A 24,102-nucleotide genomic window follows, 5' to 3' on the forward strand; every position below is an offset into this window, starting at 1 on the left:
TGTAGATTGGAATTGTGGACCTGTCCGCACAACATTTTTTCTTAGAGGTTTGATGATGTTTTTAAAATCCGTAATCTTACCTAACAAAGTGCAATATATGACTAAAGAAATTTGTTTTTTTCAGTGTAAAAATCAAGAATTGATATCGATAAAGCCTTTACATCAATTTAAGTTCGTTTATCAATTAACGAATTGAAAAATGATCTTAATGTATCAGATAAGAATCCACTGACTATGGCTATATCACCACAAAGTAAGAGCATAATGGAATGACAACAAGCTCGTCATCAAATAATTCACTGAAATGCTCCGTCTTTGTTCGCCCATCACAACAATCAATCTGGTACATACTACTCTTATGATCACCAACAGTGGCTGCTGTCCCCAAATCCGATCCTTATTTGCGCTTAGTTAACGTGTCATTTGGAGATTTGCCGTTGAACTATCCAGACCATCACTTTTCATGCTCCGCACCCAGCGCGTTCTCTTGAGCCATCGCATGGGCTCAAGCCTCACACGCCTACAACAGACGCGTGATGCCAGTACCATCAAGAAGATCATGGCCGCCAATCGTGGTGAAATCGCCACGCGCATTATGCGTGCGGGAAATGAGCTCGGTCTCCGCACAGTCGGCATTTTCTCCAAGGAAGATCGATTTACTCAGCACCGGTACAAAGCAGATGAAAGCTTCCTTGTTGGGGCCGATAAGTCACCCGTTGGCGCTTATCTAGACATCGACAGTATCATCAAGATCGCCAAGGAAAACAACATTGATGCTATTCATCCAGGTTACGGATTTCTCAGTGAAAATGTGGGTTTTGCTGAGAAATGTGCCAAAAACGGAATCAAATTTGTTGGTCCTACTCCTGAAAATCTGCAACGCTTTGGTGACAAGACAGCTGCACGAGAGATTGCCATCCAGCAAAAGGTACCGGTTGTTCCTGGTACGGATGGACCGGTTCGGAACCTTGAAGAAGCTCGCGCTTTCATTGACTCAGGTGTGGGGTACCCCGTAATTATCAAAGCTAGCATGGGGGGTGGTGGTCGTGGTATGCGTGTCGTTGGAAGTGCTGAAGAGCTTGAAGAAAGTTTTGAACGTGCAAGCTCCGAAGCTTTGGCTGCCTTTGGTGACGGTACCGTGTTTATTGAACGCTACGTGGACCGCCCGCGCCACATTGAAGTTCAGATCTTGGGAGATGGAAAAGGAAATGTTGTGCATTTGTTTCACCGTGACTGCAGTGTGCAACGTCGTCACCAAAAGGTACTTGAAACTGCTCCTGCTGTAGGGTTAGACCCAAAGACTGAGAAAGCTATGATTGATGACGCTGTGCGTCTCACAAGTGCTGCTAAGTACTTAAATGCTGGTACAGTCGAATTTTTGGTGGACCAACAAGGTCGCCACTACTTTATTGAAGTGAACCCACGTATTCAGGTCGAACACACAATCACGGAAGAAATCACCGGTATTGATTTGGTACAAAGCCAAATACGTATTGCTGGTGGCGAGAATTTTCAAGATCTAGGATTAAGTCAGGAAAAGATTAAACCGCGTGGCCATGCCATGCAATGCCGCGTGACCACGGAAAACCCGAGCACAGGATTTCAGCCAGACTCTGGTGTCATTGAGGTCTTCCGTAGCCCCGGTGGCATGGGTATCCGACTGGATGATGGTCCTGGATTCGTTGGTGCGCATATTACTCCCCATTATGACTCGCTATTAGTGAAAGTGACCGCCCGAGCCTTAGACCGCGGTGATTGTGCTCACAAGCTTCAACGTGCTTTGTCCGAATTCCGTGTGCGTGGTGTCACGACGAACAAGAGCTTTCTAATAAATGTGCTTAACCATCCCGACTTTATCAAAGGTGTCGTAGATACGAGCTTCATTGCGGAAAACCCAGACTTGCTGGAGCCGTCAAATTCGACAAATCGTGGCCAGAAAATGCTCAAGTACATTGGCAACACAATCGTGAACGGTCCTGAAAAAGCGTTGGGAGCCACTGGACCACCTCCATCAAGTATTGATCCAATCATTCCAACTCTCGAAGCACCCCCTGCTTCTAAGGAGAAGTCACTTCGTCAGATCTATGTTGAACAAGGTCCTGAAGCCTTTGCAAAGGCTGTGCGTGCAAATAAGGGCTTGCTCTTAACGGATACTACATGGCGTGATGCTCACCAGTCGCTTCTCGCAACACGTATGCGTACGCGTGATATGCTCGCCATTGCTCCTGCTACAGCTATAGCCATGCGTAATGCTTTTTCCATTGAAATGTGGGGTGGAGCGACTTTTGACGTATCCATGCGCTTTTTACGGGAAGATCCCTGGGATCGTCTTGCTATTCTGCGTGAAGCCGTGCCGGACATTCCATTCCAGATGTTACTTCGTGGCGCAAACGCTGTTGGGTACACGAGCTACCCTGATAACGTCGTGTTCAAATTTTGCGTAAAAGCCCAGGCTACAGGCATGGATGTATTCCGTGTGTTTGACTCGCTTAACTACCTGGAAAACATGAAGTTAGGAATAGACGCCGTTGGGGCTGCTGGTGGTATCATTGAGGCTGCAATGTGTTACACAGGTGATGTTTCGGACGCAGCCCGCGGTCCATACAATCTTGAGTACTACCTTGACTTTGTGCGTCAGTTGGTTGCCCAAGGGATCCATGTTCTGGCTATCAAAGACATGGCTGGCTTACTAAAGCCCAAGGCTGCACAGATTCTTGTCTCTGCTATCCGAAAGGAGTTTCCGGACTTGCCGATTCACGTGCACACGCATGACACTGCTGGAACGGGTGTAAGTTCTATGCTGGAAGCTGCGTATGCTGGCGCGGATGCAGTAGATGTGGCTTCGGACGCAATGTCTGGTACGACCTCACAGCCTTCAATGGGTGCTGTTGTTTCTGCACTGAAGGACTCTCAGTACGATACGGGGATCAGCACTGAAGATATTGTAGAGATAAATGACTACTGGGAAATGATGCGGGACGTATATGCGCCGTTTGAATCTGGCCAGAAGTCTGGCTCGGCAGATGTGTACAACCACGAAATGCCTGGTGGACAGTATACAAATCTTCTGTTTCAGTCAAAGCAGCTTGGTCTTGCAGGTCAGTGGCCGGCTATCAAGCGTGCTTATGCCACTTCAAACCGTCTGCTTGGCGACATTATCAAGGTGACACCCTCGTCTAAAGTTGTCGGTGATTTTGCGCAATTTATTGTTCAAAATAAGCTCACAGAACAAGAGGTGATTGATCAGGCAGAGACTTTGTCGTTCCCTCAGTCTGTAGTTGAGTACTTTCAAGGCTACCTTGGCATTCCGCACCACGGGTTCCCGGAGCCTCTACGCTCCCGTGTACTGAAAGGTAGGACTTTGCCAAATGGCCGAGAGATGTTTGAGGGCCGTCCAGGTGCAGAGATGGAACCATACGACTTTGAAGCAGCCGAGAAACTATTAAAGGGAAAATACGGCGCCGACAAGATTCGTGATGTGGATGTCATTTCACATGCTATCTATCCAGAAGTATTCGAGGGCTTCCAGACATTCAAAAATGAATACGGCTCGTTGCATTTTCTAGACACTCGTACTTTCTTGAAGGGACTTGAAGTGGACACTGAGGTCGAGATCGAAATGGAGCATGGCAAGACGGTTTTTATCAAACTGATTGCTGTGGGAGGCGTGAGCAAGAAGGATGGCTTGCGTGATGTGATCTTTGAACTAAATGGTCGCCAGCGTGTGATTAGGGTGAAGGACGAGAATGCAGGGGTGGCTACTTCGGCCAAGCCGAAGGCCACAGCAGTTGCAGGCTCCGTCGGTGCACCGATGCCTGGTGTTGTGCTCGATGTGCGCGTGAAGAAGGGTGAGATGGTCAAGACTGGTGATGCGTTGCTTGTGTTGAGCGCCATGAAAATGGAGACTGTTGTGGCTGCCCCTGTGAGTGGCCGAGTGATGTCAATTCACGCTGATGTTGGCGACAACATGCTTGGTGGCGACCTTTTGGTTGAAATCGACGAAACTGGTGATCACGAAGAGTAACAATTCTTCGTCTAAGTAATTCAGTCAGTTGAAAAACGTCGAAAAAGTCGTTTTTCAGTCGCCTCTACAGTGCCAAAAATGCTTGATTTGCAGGCAAACCTTGATATTTCGTCGGCGGTATGAGACTCTAACTAGCACAACCCCTCGTTGGTGCTGTGTCTAAACGACAATAGTACAAAAGTTGAAAGTGGACAATAGTCTATTACGATAGCGGGTCCTCATCAACTAATGCCGCAATCATGAATTTTGTTTTTTGCCCTAAACGGATGTTTGAGTAGATGCGCCAGCATTTATCGTGGATATTTGTACTTTTGATAACCATCATGACATTGAAGCAAAAAAGGAGTTTCGCTGCGCTCGTGGTTCAATTGCGTTATTGCTTCATTTTCTGGGAGTTTGTCTTTTTGCCGCCGATAATAACAACACAAATATCGCGTTCGTAAGATTTCTATGGGGGGTAATAAAAAACAGAATTCTTAAGTCAAGTACGGACCTTTCCGGTGAATTGAATTTCTTACAACTCTTCGCGCAGACGATTTTTCCTATACCACAAACAAAAATGTCGCGCCAAGTTCACAAACGTACACATTCGAACTTAGACAGTACGACTATGCATATTTCGTCATGTCTGCTAAGTCAATACTATTTATTCATCACAAATATTCCAGGAGCACTAAGTTTTATTGACCCAAATTAAATAACAATTTGAGTCGACATGCAGATGCATATATACTCATACCAAAACTCGCGGATTCAAGGTCAGGATTGATGACTTGTCAAATATCAAATTGTGTATTCTCAAGAAGAATACGTCTTGTACCTCCTTGTTTTCATAATGCATTTCGTTGTAAGGAGCATATCATGCTGATTTTCTGTTCCTATGTGCAACGTTAGAAACAATTTGGTGTAAATAGGGATATTAAATCTTACAGTTTCAAGACGATTTAATTGTCCGTCGTTGAGTTTGTATTCAGTTCTACAGGTTTACAATGCTGCAGTAGTTCGAGCCAGACGTCAGCCACACGGAGCTCAACGTCATTTGGCAAAAGAGAATTCGGCAGCGCGGTCATTTACAGAGTGATTGTCTCTTCAAGAACACCTTGACATCACCATGAAGGATTTGTTAATGGTAGATGCCGTGGACGAGGCCCATGTAGTAGACGAGCTTGTCAAGCGCTATCGCCAGGGCTATGTCTACATGTTCCTCGGCCCTGTGCTGATTGCCATGAACCCATACAAGTTGCTTCGTCAACCTAACGGCGACTCAATTTACGCACGAAACATGATTGACGGATTTCAGGGCAAAGAGTTGCATGTGTGCGAGCCCCATCCGTTCGCACTGGCCGAAAATGCTTACTCGAATCTCATGCGCTTTGGCGTTGACCAGAGTCTACTCATCACAGGCGAATCTGGTAGTGGCAAGACGGAAACATCCAAGCACGTCATGCGGTACCTCACGACTGTCAGTACACGCTTTCGAGCCAAAAGCGCTGTCATTGCCAATCGTCGTATGTCGGTCGCCCAGCGAAAAGAAGTCGACGACATGACGAGCCACGTTACAGACGTGCTGTGGGGCAGCAATCCGGTGCTTGAGGCATTTGGTAATGCACAGACCATCCGCAATAACAACAGCAGTCGCTTTGGTAAGTATATTGTTTTGCAAATGAACCGTGTGGGCCAGGTGATTGGTGGATACATTGACAATTACCTTTTGGAGCGCAGTCGTGTGATCCGGCAGGCGGAGGGTGAACGCAATTTTCACGCGTTTTATCAACTTATTGCGGGTGTAAGTGTCGCTGATCGGGAAGCTTGGCAGCTACCACTCAGTGCTGAGCAGTGCGATATTCTTGGCAACGAGGACGCTGGGATTGAAGGCGTTGACGACGCTGAAAACTATCGCAATGTGCGTCAAAACATGACAGCTGTAGGCATAACGGACGATGAGCAATGCGCTATTTTCCAGCAGCTTTCAGCTATTTTGTGGCTTGGTAACATTCAGTTTAAGGAGACGACAGACGAAGCACACAACCCGCGAGCTGCAATTGATGATCCTGCGGCTCGGGAGGCTCTGGTTAAAGCCGCTAGCCTCTTGGGCATCGACAAGGACAAGCTCGAAGCTTTACTGACCTTCCGTATCGTCAACATTTATCGTGAAGATCAGAAGGTGCTGTTTGACGCTCGCCAAGCCAAGAAGGTGTGCGACTCGATCATGCGGTCGCTGTACGAGAAAATATTTGATTGGATTGTCGCTCGTATTAATCAAAACGTCACGTGCAAGAAGCGAGACATAAGCAACAGTATTGGCATATTGGATATTTACGGGTTCGAAATTTTTGAAGTGAATGCTTTCGAGCAGTTGTGCATTAACTATGTAAACGAAAAGCTGCAGCAACTTTTCATCAGCCAGACGCTTGAGAGTGAGCAGGAAGGGTACCGTCGTGAAGGATTGAGCTGGCAGAATATTACGTTTTTTAACAACCAAGTCGTATGCGACTTGATAGAGGACCCGAAACAGCATGGAATTTTCCCATTGTTGGATGAACAGTGTGCCATTGCGCGTCTCTCAGATCTAGAACTAATCGAACGTTACAACAGTGAACATTCAAAGAATCCACACTACATTGCTTCACGTGTGCGCGGCCCAACGTTTGGGATCTTGCACTACGCTGGCAAAGTTGAGTACGATGTTACCTTATTCTTTGATGCGAATGTCGACACCTTTTTCAACGACTTGCAGGACGGCATGGAACACTCGTCCAACTCATTTGTGCGCGAAGTCTACCTCGACAAGCGATCAAAGGAAATGAAGCTTAAGCGTCCCCCATCGACTTCGCAGCAATTTCGTACACAAGTTGCAGATTTACTCAAGAAGCTGGATGGGTGCAACCCGCACTATATACGCTGTATTAAACCAAACGAAGATAAGCAACCGCTGGCTGTAAACAAAGAGCTTGTAACTGAACAAGTCCGGTACTTAGGTTTGGTGGAAAATTTGAGCGTGCGCCGCCAAGGATTCTGCTATAGCCAGCCGTACGCTCCATTTATAAAGCGCTACAGCTTCTTGTCCGAGTCAACATGGCCTTCTCCGGTCGCTCACTCTTCTCGCAAGGCTGCTGTTGATTTAATTACGACAGCTGGACTTGGTGTGCGCGATCCAAACAATCACAATGAACTTATTCCGTTTGAAGAGGATTCGAATACTCTTGGATGTTTCTCTCTTGGTCGTAACAAGATTTTCCTACGTCATCCGCAGGCTCTTTCAGCCTTAGAAATTTTGCGTGAAGAGCGAATTCCAGTGATTGTTAACATTCTTGAAAATGCTTGGCGCCGTTACAAAAACCGCATGTCCTTGAGCGTGTTTCAAAATACTTGCAAGCAACTGTTCGCCACTTACGATGCCGTATGGAAAAATTGCCAGGACCGACGTAAGCGTGTGCCAGGTTCGAGCAACAAGGAGCGCGTGGCACAGCTGTATGCAGATTGGGATACAGTGTCTAGTAAGCTTCTGTACATCAACAATAGCCGCTTGGTAAAAAATCTCAAGGCAGAAGAGGATTTGAACTCGATCGTTTTCATGCAGAGCTTTGCTAAAGCGCGCACGCAACGCCGCAAGTTCCTAAAGCTTAAACATGCACAGATTATCTTCAGCAAGCGCTACCGTGGACTTCGAACTCGTAAACAGCTATCTAACGACATGTGGAGATCATGCAAGATAGCACTCCTTGGAGTTCGGACCGAATTTGAGCGGTACTTGGGCAAGAAAAAGCGTCGTCGTGATTCTCTGGATCGTAAGTATCAGGGTGATTACATTGGCGTGAACAAATATCCAGCGTACGCATCCATCATTCAAGCCCACACAGGATCTCGCGGGTCAAAAGCTGGCAATCCGAAAGAAAAGCTTCTATTTCTTGACACGGTGGAAAAGGTAAATGAGCGCTGGGCGCATCAAACGCGTGTACTCATGATCAGTGAAACTCGTGTCTTCAATTTGAAAGCCGACAAAATCCAACAACCGAAAGAACGCCGCGTCTTTGAACTTGCACACCTCACCGGTGTGGCTATGAGTACGCAACCGGATAACTATCTTATATTCCGAGTGAAGGGCGAGATTGATATGATGGTGCAAGTGTCGCAAAAGACTGAAGTCGTGCAAGCATTGCGTGCCCGTATGGAGAAGGGTTACGGAAGAGAACTTGCAGTTCAGTTTTCGGATGAACTGGACTTTTATGCTGCCAAGGGCAAGCAGCTAAAAGTTAAATTTGTTTTTGATCGGTCGAAAAAAGACTCGGAATGGAGCAAAGTGGACCGCCATATGATGCTCGTCAAGGTTGGTATTGTCTAAAGTACTGTCGAGCAGATTTAAATGTGGTAAGTTTTCTGTAAGAAAGCCGTTCAAACTAGTTCATCTTGCTGAATTGGTGGACCGAAGAAATGGATACACGTTCATGCATAGAAATTTGTTTTGTAAAATTAGACCACGAATGATGCGGTGGCGTAACGACAGAATAAAGATGTTTATTTTGTTAAAGCTTGACATCGAATGTGACAGGTCTTTTCCAGTGATTATTCACTTGCGTCCACTATCGTAGGACAAGAAAATATTTACTGTACAAAAGTATGCGGCGCATCTCGATTGAAAAACTTGTGAAGCCGAGTAAGAACGTCTCGGCAACCCCTCAAAGATCTTGTTGAGCTTTCATCAAGCGCTATATCTTCAGGATCAGCGATGCCTACAGCTCAACTGGCACAAAGCCCCCCCCTGACAGCGTTAAATAGGACAAGTTTCCAGACTCGGTATTGTGCTTCGTCTCGGACTTAAAGCGCAAACTATGCTGTAAATAGCAAAACTCGTTGGCACGTGAAGTAAATTCTAAGCATAGAAGGCTTGACTGCTCTGTTCTACCAAGTGGTGCCAGATGTATCGGCGAGTGCTTAGGCAGAGCTTTTAATAACCGACTCCGACGCGATGACGTCTCAGCAAAAATCGATGATCGTACTGCCGCGCAAGAAAAGCTCGCGCATTGAGCCATGCCAAATTTATCTGATCATGGCCAGGCTGAAGGGGCAGCTCAAAGCCCTAGCGTCAAAGTGTTATCCTCATTTCGACCAAAACAGTTTTGTCAAGGACAACATGATTCACCACCGTGCGCTTCCTCGTCGACTTGCAAAACCTAACACGAGCCGCGACGAAACCATTAACAATATCATTTGACTTCCAGACGACATTCGGTCGCGCGGACTGGGCGTTATGCTCCGACTGCTGGTCGATTTAGGCTTTCGACAGAGTGTCAGCTTATTAATCCAGCTTCTCTGCACTGATCTGCAATTAAACCTTCAAGAACAATTGGTCGGTTCAGTATTGAAAAAATGCGTAGATCCTCCATCTCACTTCACTTTGCCCGCAAGATATCTTCACACCCCTAGCTACTACTTTACTGGCAATCTCGTTCTTAATCGATACTACCGGCGACAACTACAATACAAGGTTCAAAAGGGATCAGCTTTGCAGATTAAGTTGGTGCTGCCCCGGCGGCCGCCGAAGACTTTTTGATAGATAAAAGAAGGTCACGAATCAATCTTAAGTAAAGTTACGTGGACCGACAGCTGTGACTGCTCTTCAAACAATTGAGTGACGAAAATGATTCTTACAGAAGATCCACTACCCACATCTTTAACTGACTTTTAAGCATTCAGTGCCCTTACATAGAAGCGTTTAGAGCCATTTTCATCAAAGAAGACATCTCAAGAGTGCGCGCATGCCGGCAATATAGGTTGAAAATCAATTTGCGATTGTGATGCGCGTACTTTAAAAATGATGACGTAGTTTGGGTTCTCGTGCCACGCATCAGTATCAACAAAGCATTTGAACGCAGCATGTTTGCGCACTACATTACGCTGCGCGCGACAGAGGGCGAGAACATCGCTGTGATGATCGAAAACGTAGACTATGGTATTGGCGAGCACACCGGATTTTATATGATCCAGTTGAGTTGTATTCCACCTAAGAGACAAGACGGAATGTACTTAGCCATTTCGAACGCACGTACTCGCGGGAGATCTCTCTCACGCTTTTCAAATCTGTCTGGCTTAGGTCTATTGATCAATCGACGTTATGAAGAAATGATTGAGATACTTGTACTGCGCGTCACGGGATCAAATCCACTACCTGCCGTTTCGAAAGCGGCTGCTTTATCGTGTGATAGCAAACGAAAGGGGTAAGTCGACAGAAGATAATAGAACCTGACCCATGTTTCATACCACAAAACAAATACGCAAGTATTTATACTACTGAGTTTTGTCGTTTACTCGGTAGATTAGGAAGGCGCTGAATCTGTTGACAAGTAAAAGAAATCGAAATATACGAAGATACAAAGACGATTTCCTGACGCGACATTGCGTGATGGATGCGGAATATTTGTCAGTATTGATTGTGCTCAGCTACCATATCAAGCAGCAAAAACCATTCGCGGTCTACTACAGTGTATACTTTTAATTATACCGTTTCAAATTCGCAAGTCGAAGGTCTTTTAAACGTTTTACAGGCACTTGAACATTGACCACAACACAATGTTCCTAATAGAAGAAAATGTTTCCATCGACGTTAGAAAAAAATCCATTGCTATTTATTACAAAAATTGGTCGTTGCAGTGAAAAGATGAAGATTGAAATTAAAAGTTTTATTTTTATCTAACCAGATAGTCGAAATTCAAACTCTCAATTGCTCTCATTTCTTCATTAAAATAATTCGAGTACCGGTAAATACCACTTCAAGTCTTCTTCAATATTTATCGACGAGTGCAACTGTTTTTGGCAAACAGAAGAGACGCTAGTCTAAATTTCTACCTTGAGCTTTGGAAAAACAGATACAAGGCAATTGCTCTATTCATACTCATGCACCAATTAAATATAGCGCTCGACTTCAATCCATGACCAGTCGAGCAGCAGCTGAAGTAATTAGATCAAAAAAATTCGTAGCAGCCTGCTGAACAGCCGACTCTTTTATTGGTCAATTTTCACGAAAAGGTGCAAACAATAACATTCATCATTTAAGTCTAATTCAGAACATCCAAAGAACATTCGCTGAAAAAAGCATGAATAGCTTCAATAAGCAACTACTTCTAATTTATCATCAATATGTATCTTACGAGTTGTCACTTTAGGGATGCGTTTTATATACTCTCGCCTGGCTGCTTAATGACTTCGTACTCGATGGGCATAATGGCCGTTAAAACTTCTGCTGCGAATCTTCTTGGCGCACATAGTCTATAGTCTACTCTCTACTATACAAACTCTCACCGCATAAGCGCGATAGTAGTCTCGATCGCACACGTCGCCTATTTCAGTGGTAATGGGGACGCATGGACCTTGTCCAGTTGATGATGGCACCAGGAATTTGGTTTGCGTTGACGCTGTGGCATTACATTGCGACGCGTGCCCATCCTTAAGTGTTTATTGGCTTAGTTTTCACCTCATTATTAGCTTTGTGCTCGTTGCATACGTGCGCTGGAGCCGTGTAGTCATTCATACCCATGCGTGCAATAACCGTCAATTACCAACATGCTGTCACCAATCATCACAGTGTTCACAAGTCGACAAGACAATGGCGATAGCGGCTGAAAAGGGGAATGAAAAGGAAGTGAATTTAAAAGAAAACGAGGTGTTGCCACCGACATTGGCTTTGGTAACTGAAAGAGAAGACTCTGCAGTTAAACTGACTGGACTTCAGACCGAATATGCAAGTTATCTACATATGCTTAAAGTGGGTTTGCCACGCATTGTGGTGGATCATAAATTGCGTGCTGAAAACAAAGATCCAAAGGTTTTGGACAAACTTCTAGCAATACAAAAAGGTCAAAAACCAAAGCGTCTTGAACTATCACTTCTTGAGAAACCAGAAGACGTTAAAGATATCGAGCACATGCAAAAGATTGAGTCGTTTCTTCGGATGATTAAAGTGGGTGTTCCTAGACATCTTGTTGAAATGAAAGCACTTAGAGATGGTGTAAAACCAGCTGAATTGAAAACTGAGGCCACGAAGTTAGACGAGTTTGTACCAGCGAACATTGCGACATTGTCCAGACGCTCTAGCATCAGCTCAATCATCTCTACCGCTCCGTCTACACCTGATGCTTCAGCAAAACCTTCATGTTTTTCGACCACTGACCAAAACGTGGTGAAAAAAGGATTTTGTAAAACAAAGATAGGAACACGCAAGAGGGTGCATTGGTCTACAACAATATACACGGACTCTGTTTTTCCATCTGGACATAATTCTCTCTGGGATCAAATACATACGAAAGATTTACATAATCGCGTGTGTATTTCAAGTGAAAGTCGGCAATGGATGAACAAACTATTTGTTAAAGCTGGCACAACTGCAAGTGGCAGTCAACGACATACACAGAGTGGAATTATTGACCAAACGACGACAGATTCACATTCAAAAACGACGAAACGAGATTGTGTAATTGTCGATGATTGGAGCGATTTGGAACCTGAACCAGAAGTCGAAATGGATGAGCTTTCAGCAACGAAACCTAAGTTTCAGCGCAAGCAATTTGTGATGCTTCTGGACTTGAAAAAATCACAAAACATTGCGATTGTACTTGCACGTGTGAAACGGACGTTTTTCGAGCTCACACAAGATATCTTGACGCTTAATTGCAATGCATTATCGAGTACTGCTCTTCAATCTTTAATTGACATGTGGCCGGATTGTACCGAGCAGGATGCAATACATCAATTTCGTGGCGATGTAGCGACTCTTGCTACTGTGAGTTCTGCACTTTTTGCCGATCAAGTGTTTCACACATTTGAACTGACTGAGTCGATTTTTTCTAAATTCGATATGCAGGCCGAGCGATTTTTGATCGTTGCGCTTAAGATCCCGAGAGCTCAGCAAAAGTTGCGCTGCCTTCAATACAAACTTGATTTTGAATCACGAGTAAAAGAACTTCGGTACGTCTTTGTCGCTACGTGTTCTTATAAATCTTACTAACTTGTTTTTCTATGTAGCGAGAACTTAAGTTTATTGAGTCGTGGTATTGAACAAGTGTGTGCAAGTGATCGTTTTGCTGGCGTGTTCGAATATATTTTTCATTTGGGCAACTTGTTGAATTTTGGTGAAGACGTGGAGTACACAAAATTTATCAAGAGCATCTCGATCAGTTCGCTGGCAAAACTGTCGTTTACCAAAGCTTATGATGGTCAAATCACATTTCTGCAGTATGTCATTCAGTCAGTCGAAGTAAGTTTGTTCTTGTATTGATACAACACCAAATTTTCGATTCTTAATGATTGTAATTGTTATGGCAGCGCGATGAACCACACCTCGCATTTTTTAGTGACCAGCTTTCTCTGATTACCAAGTGTAGCAAGCTATCATATCAAACCCTTCTTGCTGAATATCAAGTACTTCAAACTGGTCTTCACCTCTTGATAAACGAAACACAAACGGCAGCAGTATATGAGACAAATGACGCCAATTTACGAGCACTTTTGATGGAATCACGAGAAAGTATGAAATTTTACGTGATGGATGTCAAACGAGAGCTTGAAAATGTGCAAGAATTCGTAAATACATTGGAAAACAAAGTAAGTCATGGTTTAGAGCTTGAAAACAACTTACGGCACTAACCTTGAATCAATTTGACAGAGAAAACGGTTCTATGACTACTTTGAAGAAGTGACTTCGCTACCGATTGACGAGTTGCTGGGATGTATAGCAAACTTTGCGGTAGAATTTTCACGAGAGCGTCAACAACTCATTCTTCAAGGTCGACAAGCTCAAAAAGCGACTCATAATCGCATGACATCAGTCCATTATCGTCCTCAAAAGCGTCACAGCTTGTGAATTTGATTCATTTATCAGCACAATCGCGTATTTAAAAATTCTCGTCATGACCCTGCATAGATCACACAAACTAGCGATTGCAATCATCATTAGAGCAGTTGGTATTAAGCCTAAAGCTACATGAAAATCGCATAACTCTGAATTTCGAATATCTTATCTTGCAAAAGCTGTTAAATCTGCAATCTAGTCTAACTTTTCCTTCGCCAATAGATAAGCAGCACCATATACGTCGTCTTTGTCGAGCATTGGCATCACTTCATTCAATAAATCTTCCTGTCTGCGAAATTTAATATACACTTTTATGTAAGCAGCGACCGAGCTGACCTCTACATTGTACTTCCCCAACTTCGGTATCTTGGTCGCACAAATCTCACTCATTTTACAGAGTGCAAGCGGTGATATCGTGTCATTGACTGCCCACCGCTTAAAGAGCTGAAATTGCATTTTTTGAGCAAGCTCACGTAAATTTGGAATCTCTTGAATCAATTGGAAAAGTGCTGCCAGCTTATAGTCCCCATCTCCTTCACGAAGCACAATGTCAAGAGCAGATAATACTGTGAATGGCGAAGTGTCCGGTAAAGTCATGTACATATTGACATATCGAAGCCACTGGATAAACTTAATGTTGTCTGACAATGGTTCAATATGGAGATTTAAGGAATGATAAGCATCATTTGGATGCTTACGTGCCTTAAGCCACGTTTGAGTTTCTTTCAGTCGTCTCACTGCCCCAGCCATTTCGTCTGCGTAATCCTCCATCCCCTCGATTTTATAAAGCGATTGGAACACACGTTCGAGATCCTGATTCGATTTTGTCGTCTTCAATAAGTTAATGACTTGGTCGTGAAAGACTTCGTCCTGTATAAACTCTCGTTTCACCATATCTCTGTGCATATTGCAATAGAGGAGCCACTCAGTTATAATTTGATTATCGATCAATTCCACCTCATTTTCGAGATGTAAGTAGAAAAATAGATCATGAGGTGAATCTCCAGCACGTAACCAAGCTTGACGCATTGAAGCCCCTGTGGATGTGCGTGAAGCCATAAACTTTTCCATCTTATGTCCTAACTCGAGATGTTGTGGAGATTTTCGAAGTAAGCGAAAAAATGCTGCGAGATTATTATCTGGATTTGCCTTTCGTAGCAATCCGTAAAGTTTGCTTTCCGAGTGATACAAACTTTCTTTTGTACTTGGATTACGAAGACTATGCCCCTTGACGTAATGAAGCCAGCTCATAACATTCGACCGTACATTGCGAAAGTGAAGATGTGTGAAGCCAACACCCATAAGATAATACATGAATCTTGGACTCACATTCAATTTCAATGCAAGCTTATAGATCATATCACGTAAGCTGTGTAACAATGCATCCCCAATCCATCTTTCTTCATTCTCATTGTCTGTTGTATGGCTTGTGTCTATTGCTGACGTGTTGTTGGCACTTATGCTTTTCTTGAATGCTACGGTTGTGTACACGCGTGATTGATACAACGATTTGGTACTAATAACACCATTTGAAGGGAGAGAGTAGATGGTGTTGTTGTGATGGTCATTGTCTTGAGTTAAGTTCGGTATCAGCGCAATCGTAGGAGCGATATGAAGAAACAGTAGTAGCGTATGATGCATTTGCATTTTTATTTTTTAGTTTGTGAAATTGATTGGTGCATTCTGAACGAACAATTCTTAGATGAAATGTATTCAAAACGCCTTCACATCTGTTTCTAGACGCGAAGAACTTGCTCTCGCTCTTTGAGGACTTTTTTGTATTAGTATGCGGACTATTAGGCAGTCGTGCGTCCTCATCATGTGCTATAAAAAAACGTCAAATTCGAATACTTGAAGGACAATAAAATTTAATTTTGAAAGTTTCTAAACTGAAATTGTGAGCAATAATGTTATAATAACAATTGTGGGCTTCTACAAGTAGTTTAACTACAATTTGGATATAAATAGTCGTTAAACAGAAGGCGTAGCGAAGTCTATTCCGAAACCAAGGATGAATTTGTAAAAAATATGTGCAAAGTAGTTGTGTCAGTTTGACGTTTCTCGGACGTATTGTTTATTCATCGAGACTTTGCTGGTGGTTACGGGCGCAAACCTTTTCTGTATTCTATCGCATCAATCGTTTCAATGGCGTGCTTTCATGGTTAGTAGTGTCCGTTTCGTCCAGATAATTTATCGAGTAATGATCCGAAGAGGCACGACATTGAAAACAATATTTTTCATCTGTGTACGTCAAATCGAAATACTCTTAACGATGATCAAATCATTGTCTCGTCGCATCTGGAGACTGCCACGTTCTACTGAACTCGCCATGCGATGTTCCGGTTCGTTGCTGGTAGGTCAACAAACGTCTACACCACCACTCAATCCTATAGAACTACCCTTTCCACTGAGTATCCCACGAAAAATTTCACCACCTGAGCTTCCACAATCATTGCGTGTTGATGTTGATGGAAAGTGTATTATCGAGTACATCGACGTCAAGCCAAAGATATTAAATGCGACAACGCCAACGGTGGTCGTAATTCACGGTACTCCTGGAACGTATCGAGATTTTCGCCACCTCATTCCGCTGCTTAAAGGCCGTGGCGTTCGAGTCATTGGTGTCAACATACCAGGATCTGCAGGCTCGACAATCCTCGACACGAGCAACTACTACAAGCATATTAGCTCGATTTCTTCTGCTCAACTTACGTTAAAAGCACTGCAACATGTTCTTAAAGACTCTCACAATGTATTTATGCTTGGTCATTCGTTTGGAAGTCACACAGCTGTGCACCTGACAGCATTTAATGATGGCGAGCAAAAAATCCAGATCAAAGGCCTAGTGTTCTTTGCCGGAGCAGGACATCGCCCTCATCGAGCCTTAAAGCCTCGTTTTAACGACATCGTATATCAATCACTACAATCTGGAGTTCCCATAATCGAAAGTATAGCGAAATGGTTTACTCGACAATTGTTTTTGCAAGTGTACAAATTTCCAGACATGAAGTTTCCAAATTATTTTACTACTGGAATCGTGCGTTGTGCCACGGCTGATTATGAATTATATGCTGAGCATCTTAAGAAAAACCAAGCACTTCCAAGTTTTCTCGCCTGGGCTAAAAATGATATTTTTCTCGAGGAGGAGATTGTTCTGGACGTTAGCGCTGAATGCCATCCAGGCCCTCGACTGGCTTTTAAAAAAGGTGGACATAATATACAGAAGACTAGAGCTACGGTATTGGCCGCCAAGCTTACGGACTGGATGAACGACGTCATTGAAGGAAAAGGGCAAAAGGAAGCATATTCAACTGAAGTTGAAACTCATCCTTAACCAATTTTTTGTTTTCGTTTTTTTTTAACCTTACATTTTTAAGTTTCTGATTATGCTAGAATCCAATTTTTTTTTACATTAAATAAATCATTTCGTGAAACAATCATTCTCGCGCGCACCATGTCACTCTCTCCTCCGACGCTTCGAGTCCGCAGCAACATCAGCAATGGCGATGCCAACTACTTGGCAAAGGCTCGCCGTGTACGTGGCAGTATTGACTCTACAGCTTCTACTGGTACTAATGACGGCAGTACTAGCAGCTCCGTCTTGCGTGTATCAAAAGAGGTGGAGAACATTGGTGCACGAGTACCCATGTCGAAGAAACGTGTGACTTGGCGCTTCGTACTTGCTGGATCAGAGCAAGTACACACTGTTATGCTTGAACACAGTCGTATATCGGCGAAGAAACGATTGAAACTGGATGGCCGTCATCTCTTTACATCTGACCAGTACGCGACGAACTGGCACTATGATTTTCAGGTGGGGGAAGACACTCTGATGCCTTTTCGAGTCGTCATTCGGGACGCTAAGTCTTCTGTAGTGGATCAAGGAAAACTTGAAACAATTTACGATCTACTGGCTGATGGGGTACACTGGGATCAGATGGCGGAACGATTCTTACCCGTAGCTTTTCGTATCCATTCGGCTTCAGTTTGGAGTAGTGACATGTATGTACGTCGCGTGGAAGATACACGTGGAGAACTTTTGAGTGATGGAGGAAATCGTCCACCTGGAACTTTGTTGACATGGACCTTTGCGTTTGGGGTGAATGGCAAGAGCATTCATAAGCTCGAGCTTAGAGATTTGGAAGAAGGCGAATTTGTTGTCGTGTTGGACTGTCGGGAACTCAAAAGAGTGAGTTTTGACGACATTCATGCCAACATGTGGGAGTTTGAATATGATCTCGAGGATCATCACGAACTGGACCTTGTGGTGACGCTTGTCGACGAAGATAAGACGTACGACTTTTTTATTGATGGAAGTCCATGGAGCGAAATTGGCGAAACTAATTTTGTGCTTGAGTCCGGGTGGTATCCCGTTTACTCGCGCTCTCGTAGTGCCGTTTACTTTCGTCACGATCAAACAGGCAACACGCAGTGGGAGAAACCAATAGTTGATCGCAAAGATATGCTCGGAAATCGCCCGGTTCAGACTTTCGAACAGGTTTCACCGGGTTCGCAGGGACTTGACGGCTTGATCCAGAGCATGCTTGCCGTATCCGTCAGAGAGACGATTCTTGAAGAGCCAGAGAGCGAGCTGGAAAATGCTTCCCAGTCTGTATTGACAAAGCAGCCGTCGCAGCCTGTGCAGGAAGAAGAAGTTGGAGGACAGGAAATCAACCTCATGGACTTCAACGATGATTTACAGCAAGAAGTTCAGAAGTGCGATGATAAAGAATTTGATCCATTTAATCCTGCCACCACCGCGAGTTTTGCTCGCAAAGAGAAACTGACTCAACAGACTCCACCACCCGTTGATTTGCTGAGCATGTAAAGGGATGATGTTATGGACATTTGACTTTGTCTGCCGTGCATAAGGAAATGCATTACTTGTATAGTAAAAAAAGGTGGAGGTTGCATTTTTAGTAAGCTGACTAGCTACAGCACTGACCCTTTCCTTTTAGATAGTGCTTCGCAACGACAGCCGATCATTTCAATAAGCTAATGAATTAATTTCTTGATCAAGTCGTTTAGCGGCTCTTGCTCACGTTTATCAACAAGGTCAAACTGTGTGACAAAGGCCATAAAGTGTTTAAAACACGAATTCAGATGCGCTTCGGCACCAATGCTGACAATCTTGTCAAAATGTGAGTAGTACACGTGTGCATATACTCGAAAGAGCCGACGAAAGATGTTTTTTACAACCGATTGAAAGCAACGAGGGTACGACGTTCCTTCACGCGTTGGAAAAAGCGTTTCGTCACTTAGTAGCTCCTCGACCCACGTCATGAGCATGTCAATATACTCTGGAGCCGCAAGCTTTGCTGGTATTTTATACTTGTTATTATCCTTCCAAAAATATTCAAACTTGGGTCCAGCTCGCATCTCAGGGCAATTCTCACACGTACAAAACTCTAGAATGGTGCCGTACACAATACTAATCTCATTAAAAAAGTCCACCGCTACCACAAGCATCAGAATCAAGAATTTACACATTATAAAAGATGAAAGAAACATACTATGAACAGCAAGCCACTCGTTCAAGTCTTCTCCTTCAGGAAGTGCTACGGCATTTCGCATATCACCACTACAAGAACAATTTATCATTTTCACCAACTTCAATCAAGAGTGATGGTTGACCTACTTTCCTAACGTAGCTTGTGCGTGTTTATGGAGATCATAGCGCTTAGTTCCATGGCTATGACTCTTTTGCGGACGAAAAGTTTTATTACGATTAAATAGATTGTTCATCACGACCTCGTTCCTTGCGGTTGGGACTTGAATACGTTGATTATTGTCACGAATAGCTTTTGAAGCCAAAACTGCTAGAAAGTGAACTTAAGTCGTATTTAGAAAAGTGATAGTCATTGGTAGGTACGCATTAGGTTCATAGTTTAGCAAATATGATTCGCACCATACAAAAGCTTGTGGATCCTGAAGACGTGGATGTTGTTCTACCCCACGAGCATGTACTGCACAATATTGGAGCGAATGTAGCAATTATTTCATCGCAAAAGAGCTTAGAGATTCGTATTGAGGATTTGATTGACTATCGTCATGCTCCTTTTGCCCATGGAGGCCGCAACATGTTGCTTCAAAATGAAGACGAAGCGTTTCGAGAACTGGAACGATTACAGCGAAGTAATAGCTCAAAACAAGTAATTTTAGTCGTTGATGTGACGTTGCCAGTTGAAGGACGTGATCTTTTAGTAAACAAGCGATTGAGCTTAGCTAAGAGACTGAAAGATGTGCATTTACTCACGGTCTCGACGGTCGAGACTACGCTAATGAACGACATTGTTAACTCTGGACTGTCAATTGAAGACCAAAGTGAGCGAATTGCCAACATGCTTGAAGCAGAGCTAATTTATGGAATCAAAAGGGAGGAATGTGTGGCGTATCCTGGTGCAATATACCAACAAATTGAATTGAGTGGTAAAAAGATGAATGCACAGGAGCAAGTTTTGATTCGCGGACTGGCAATGGTATGATTTAGACATAGTTGTTGAATGAGTGAGTCGAACTTATTTGTCTTGGCACGCATTAAATGCAAACAGGCACAAGCAAGGACGCATGCTCCAGTATATTTGTCATTTTCCGTAGACGAGAAGATAGAACCTTTCAACTTCAAGGATATAATTCGAGAGTGGATCAAAGTGCTGACAGATGCTGGAGCTGAGAGGAGGAAGCTTGTTTTGTGCCACGCAGATCGTTATTGTCATGGAGAGTCCGAGGGATCTGACTTATCGTTTCTTATTGAGCTACTGGACTTCGGTATTACGATTCTTTTTGACACGATCGGTCTGTTAGCGGTAAGCGAGGTCTTGACGATCAACCCATGCTTCGCCCATGCGTCTCAGTCTGTTGAGTTTCCCAATTCTCAATACCAGCACCTTTTTTCTGATAGTTGTCTTTCGATGAGGATTGCAACTTTAATAAAGGCCAAGCCCCACTATCATCTCCAGATGCTCTTGTCTACCAACGTGCAGCAGCGGATTCAGTACCGACGCTACGGTGGGGGTGGCTACACTTATTTGTTTGAACATTTCAAGGCTCTTCTTTTGCATCACGGTATTTCAGCGGCTCAATGGAAGCAGATGGTGTGCAAGAATGTCGTGGACCTATTGTCGTGGTACATTCCCCCTAAAGCTCTCCCCACTCCAAAAAGTTATCTACAGTGCTCAATCTGCTCCAACTATTTTGAACCAATTGAGGGGGAATACTTCACAAAATTCACATTCACTTACTGCAATACTAAGTGCCTACGTCATCACAGTCGAATGAAATTCTCCTCGCTTCCGGCGACATCATAAAACTCTATCAGTGTGAGAAGAAAGCAATCAATGTAACGAGAAATTTCAACATTCTCCTTCAAGTATCTCACTCCACACTTACAATGTTTTAGTTTGGTTGATATATCACGTTTTGGTTGCGAATTTCGCTCTATTCATCTTTCTCATGAAACTTGTTTATACAGAATCAAAAATGAAAGAACTCAATTTTCGGTGTGCTGTGTTTGCCTTTTTGGAGTTTCTGCATGGCACAGTCGAGATAAATGCGTCTTGAATGTCATCTTAGAGAAAGCAAGAATAGCTGGCAAAGACCTGAGTGAGCTTTTGATACTTTGCATCCAAGGTACTACTTGTAGCACAGCGCACCATTTCAGCCAAAACTAGTCGGAAAATTTACTGTCTGGGTCTTTGATCAACTTGAGAAACAACTCTCCAATAGCCCATTAAGAATTGGTCCTTTATTTCAACATTTTGCTTGTCTAGATGTCTTGCTGTAAAGTGTTTAGCAACGTGACTTCCAAGTATCACCCAAACATGAACGCATTCTCTAAGTCCTACATACTTGAGCACCATATAAAAGCACTGCAGCCGGTGTTGATACATTGGTATCTATGTACGATTTAGTTTAAAGGCGAGTGTACGATTTAGTACACTCGCCTTTAAACGTCGATGCCAGAAGTGGAGGGGTAAAGGTTGACGCGGTGTAGTCGAAGGACGATTGTTTAAAACACGGCGGGAGTTAAGACAATTTGCTGAGGGCGTTGGCAGTTGGTGATATTTTTATTACGTCATGTTTCCATCACAAGGGGATAAGTCAAGACAGCTAATGATGCTTCTGAGTAATCAGTCTACCGATAATGTGTGAGCTGATTCCTTCTATCGTGCGAATGTCAAGGAAATTACGCTGATCGAAGTAAAGGAGAAGCTGTTGAAAAGGCAGAGAATTTACAGAAGAAGAAAGCCACTGAATACGCGTTTTGCGCGACGTGAAACGACGGACAGCCCAGGACACAAAGCAGCTTTTTGAGCCACGTGACTCAAATGAATGATGAATCTCCATTATCAAAAAAACCGCCACCGCATTGTGCGTTAGCCTCGTCACAACGGCGCAGTGAAAGTTTGTCACGTACCCTAGTAAGAAAAGGCGGGCCGCACAAGATTATGCGAGTGTCTATTACACAGTTAGTGTAATAACACAGTGCTGTGGCTACATCGTAACAAGTAGCGACCACGTGGCAGGATTGCCAGTGGTAATGCATATAACTTTATTAAGTAGGAAAATCCAGGGCTTTAGATATTGGCAACTCTGCCGCAACTAAAACAACTAAATACAGTTTCAATTTTGAACAGAAGTGTTCGTTGGCCTTGGTTAAGGCCTCTAGTACTTGGAGGTAGCGGATTGCGATCCGCTACACTCGTACTGGAGAACGTAAGGTTGGTGACCTTAGCTAAGCTTCCTCTAAGCAAAGATCTACGGTAGCCCGCTGCAAGGTTTGTCTATATTTTAGTTTATAGACGTGATGACTTCCAATTGAACCTAGACGCTATAAAGTATTTAATCTAATATACGACCTGATGATAGTATGGATACAGCACATAGCAAATCTTATTACCAAAGATCAAAAGATGGGTCAGGGACGTGACTTCTGGTGGGGAGCTTGGTGAACCCCAAACACCAAGTAACCGCTTCCTAACTTCGACCGTTGCGGGACTCGAATCCTCACTCAACAGATTAAAGCCACCACTGCAAACCATTGAGCCAAATGTCATGTTGAAATTATATGAGTATAGTCCAATTCTAAAAAGCAATTTCTGATCGGAAACTCTTGAAACTCACTCAGAAGACTTACCCAGCAATAAGTAGGCCGCATTGCACATCCTTCATAACCATCATCCTCAGTGGGGATTTTCACTCACTCCTTTCTACGTATTCTACGTATCTTCATTCACTCATTTTTGCGTATCTTCACCCACTCTGTTACATGCTAGTGGTCAAATGGGACACACTAAGTCAAGCGCTGGTGTCAATTTGAGGGCGTCAGAAGAAAAGCTGTCTGGTCCGAACGAAATAAAGGAGTCATCGAAGTCTCGTGGGCATCTGCGGTCACGCAACCAACGATATAAAAGCTATTACTGGTGAGGGTGTCATTGGTTCTATGCTAAAACAATCGCAGAATCTACGTACCTATCCCTTGCATATTTATATCAGTACAGTACAATTATACGAGTTTCACCTTAAACTTGGTGTAATTTTGAAAATTTATGATTAAAGATGCATCTACTTATTGATCTAAAACATCCCCGATTCACCACGTCGACTTGCTCAAGCAGAGCCCGACGTCGATATGGTGGTGAGTGACACAGGTTGGGTGGTTCAAGACGCGCTAAGAGATCACGTAGTATTACCTCCCACTGGGCGAGCGGGCACTGTACGGTCTCTGACACCGATCTGGTTCCACTCGGATGCCAAACTGCACTTCGAGCAGACTCTCCGGACGCACACTCGTGCAGGATACCGCCGATGCATTGGCATGGTGTCTGAACCACAACGAAGCTTCAGGCTGCATGTGTTCACCGACCGGTGGCTGGTTGCACCATTTGATAAACGGCACAGAAGAGATTTTCCAGTGTCACTCTTTGTGCTTTGAAGGAATACCACGACGTGGTGACGAGAACTCCACCATATGTGCTAACACGAATAGGGGAGTGCATCATGAGATTGACTTGATTCGATTCCTGAAACCAAATATTGCGATACATGTCAATACCCTTTTCGAGAGAACGGGCTAACGTCATTGAGGCAACCATTCGTGCAAAATTTGAAGAGCGTTAGTCAGGAAAGAAAAATAAGCTCCACACTTGGTACCGATGTTCTGTATCAAAAGACTAACAGGAAAAGCCGGCGATTTGATCATGATGAATGACATAAATGCAGTCACGATTCTGGGCAA

The 24,102-nt window shown here is 43.8% G+C and overlaps 8 protein-coding genes across 8 annotated transcripts; 6 read left to right on the top strand and 2 right to left on the bottom strand.

Annotated features, from left to right (window-relative positions):
- Nucleotides 1-499: 499 nt before the first annotated feature.
- Nucleotides 500-4,024, top strand: PHALS_12937 (pyruvate carboxylase; the record flags this gene model as incomplete). Its single annotated transcript, XM_024728590.1, has 1 exon — nucleotides 500-4,024. The coding sequence occupies one exon, from the start codon at nucleotides 500-502 to the stop codon at nucleotides 4,022-4,024; it is 3,525 nt and encodes a 1,174-aa protein (XP_024579052.1).
- Nucleotides 4,025-5,135: 1,111 nt separating this feature from the next.
- PHALS_12938 (unconventional myosin-ib) lies at nucleotides 5,136-10,353 on the top strand (the record flags this gene model as incomplete). The annotated part of the gene is made up of 6 exons (XM_024728591.1): nucleotides 5,136-8,351; nucleotides 9,719-9,795; nucleotides 9,874-9,974; nucleotides 10,033-10,044; nucleotides 10,116-10,239; nucleotides 10,338-10,353. 6 exons carry the CDS (start codon nucleotides 5,136-5,138, stop codon nucleotides 10,351-10,353), a joined length of 3,546 nt encoding a protein of 1,181 aa, XP_024579053.1.
- Nucleotides 10,354-11,624: 1,271 nt separating this feature from the next.
- On the top strand, nucleotides 11,625-13,877 carry PHALS_12939 (Rho GTPase effector BNI1 and related formins; the record flags this gene model as incomplete). Its single annotated transcript, XM_024728593.1, has 5 exons — nucleotides 11,625-12,797; nucleotides 12,879-12,982; nucleotides 13,040-13,271; nucleotides 13,340-13,618; nucleotides 13,680-13,877. 5 exons carry the CDS (start codon nucleotides 11,625-11,627, stop codon nucleotides 13,875-13,877), a joined length of 1,986 nt encoding a protein of 661 aa, XP_024579054.1.
- A 183-nt stretch (nucleotides 13,878-14,060) lies between these two features.
- Nucleotides 14,061-15,512, bottom strand: PHALS_12940 (uncharacterized protein; the record flags this gene model as incomplete). Its single annotated transcript, XM_024728594.1, has 1 exon — nucleotides 14,061-15,512. One exon carries the CDS (start codon nucleotides 15,510-15,512, stop codon nucleotides 14,061-14,063), a length of 1,452 nt encoding a protein of 483 aa, XP_024579055.1.
- Nucleotides 15,513-16,137: 625 nt separating this feature from the next.
- Nucleotides 16,138-17,199, top strand: PHALS_12941 (serine protease family; the record flags this gene model as incomplete). Its single annotated transcript, XM_024728595.1, has 1 exon — nucleotides 16,138-17,199. The coding sequence occupies one exon, from the start codon at nucleotides 16,138-16,140 to the stop codon at nucleotides 17,197-17,199; it is 1,062 nt and encodes a 353-aa protein (XP_024579056.1).
- Nucleotides 17,200-17,365: 166 nt separating this feature from the next.
- Nucleotides 17,366-18,827, top strand: PHALS_12942 (WW domain; the record flags this gene model as incomplete). Its single annotated transcript, XM_024728596.1, has 4 exons — nucleotides 17,366-17,400; nucleotides 17,460-18,672; nucleotides 18,738-18,766; nucleotides 18,824-18,827. The coding sequence occupies 4 exons, from the start codon at nucleotides 17,366-17,368 to the stop codon at nucleotides 18,825-18,827; spliced, it is 1,281 nt and encodes a 426-aa protein (XP_024579057.1).
- Nucleotides 18,828-18,860: 33 nt separating this feature from the next.
- Nucleotides 18,861-19,610, bottom strand: PHALS_12943 (mps1 binder-like protein; the record flags this gene model as incomplete). Its single annotated transcript, XM_024728597.1, has 3 exons — nucleotides 18,861-19,321; nucleotides 19,379-19,446; nucleotides 19,504-19,610. 3 exons carry the CDS (start codon nucleotides 19,608-19,610, stop codon nucleotides 18,861-18,863), a joined length of 636 nt encoding a protein of 211 aa, XP_024579058.1.
- A 152-nt stretch (nucleotides 19,611-19,762) lies between these two features.
- Nucleotides 19,763-21,006, top strand: PHALS_12944 (Aryldialkylphosphatase; the record flags this gene model as incomplete). Its single annotated transcript, XM_024728598.1, has 4 exons — nucleotides 19,763-20,344; nucleotides 20,417-20,671; nucleotides 20,767-20,873; nucleotides 20,940-21,006. The coding sequence occupies 4 exons, from the start codon at nucleotides 19,763-19,765 to the stop codon at nucleotides 21,004-21,006; spliced, it is 1,011 nt and encodes a 336-aa protein (XP_024579059.1).
- Nucleotides 21,007-24,102: the final 3,096 nt, after the last annotated feature.

Source organism: Plasmopara halstedii (assembly GCF_900000015.1).
Source record: "Plasmopara halstedii genome assembly, contig: Scaffold_650, whole genome shotgun sequence".
Taxonomy (NCBI): Eukaryota; Oomycota; class Peronosporomycetes; order Peronosporales; family Peronosporaceae; genus Plasmopara; species Plasmopara halstedii.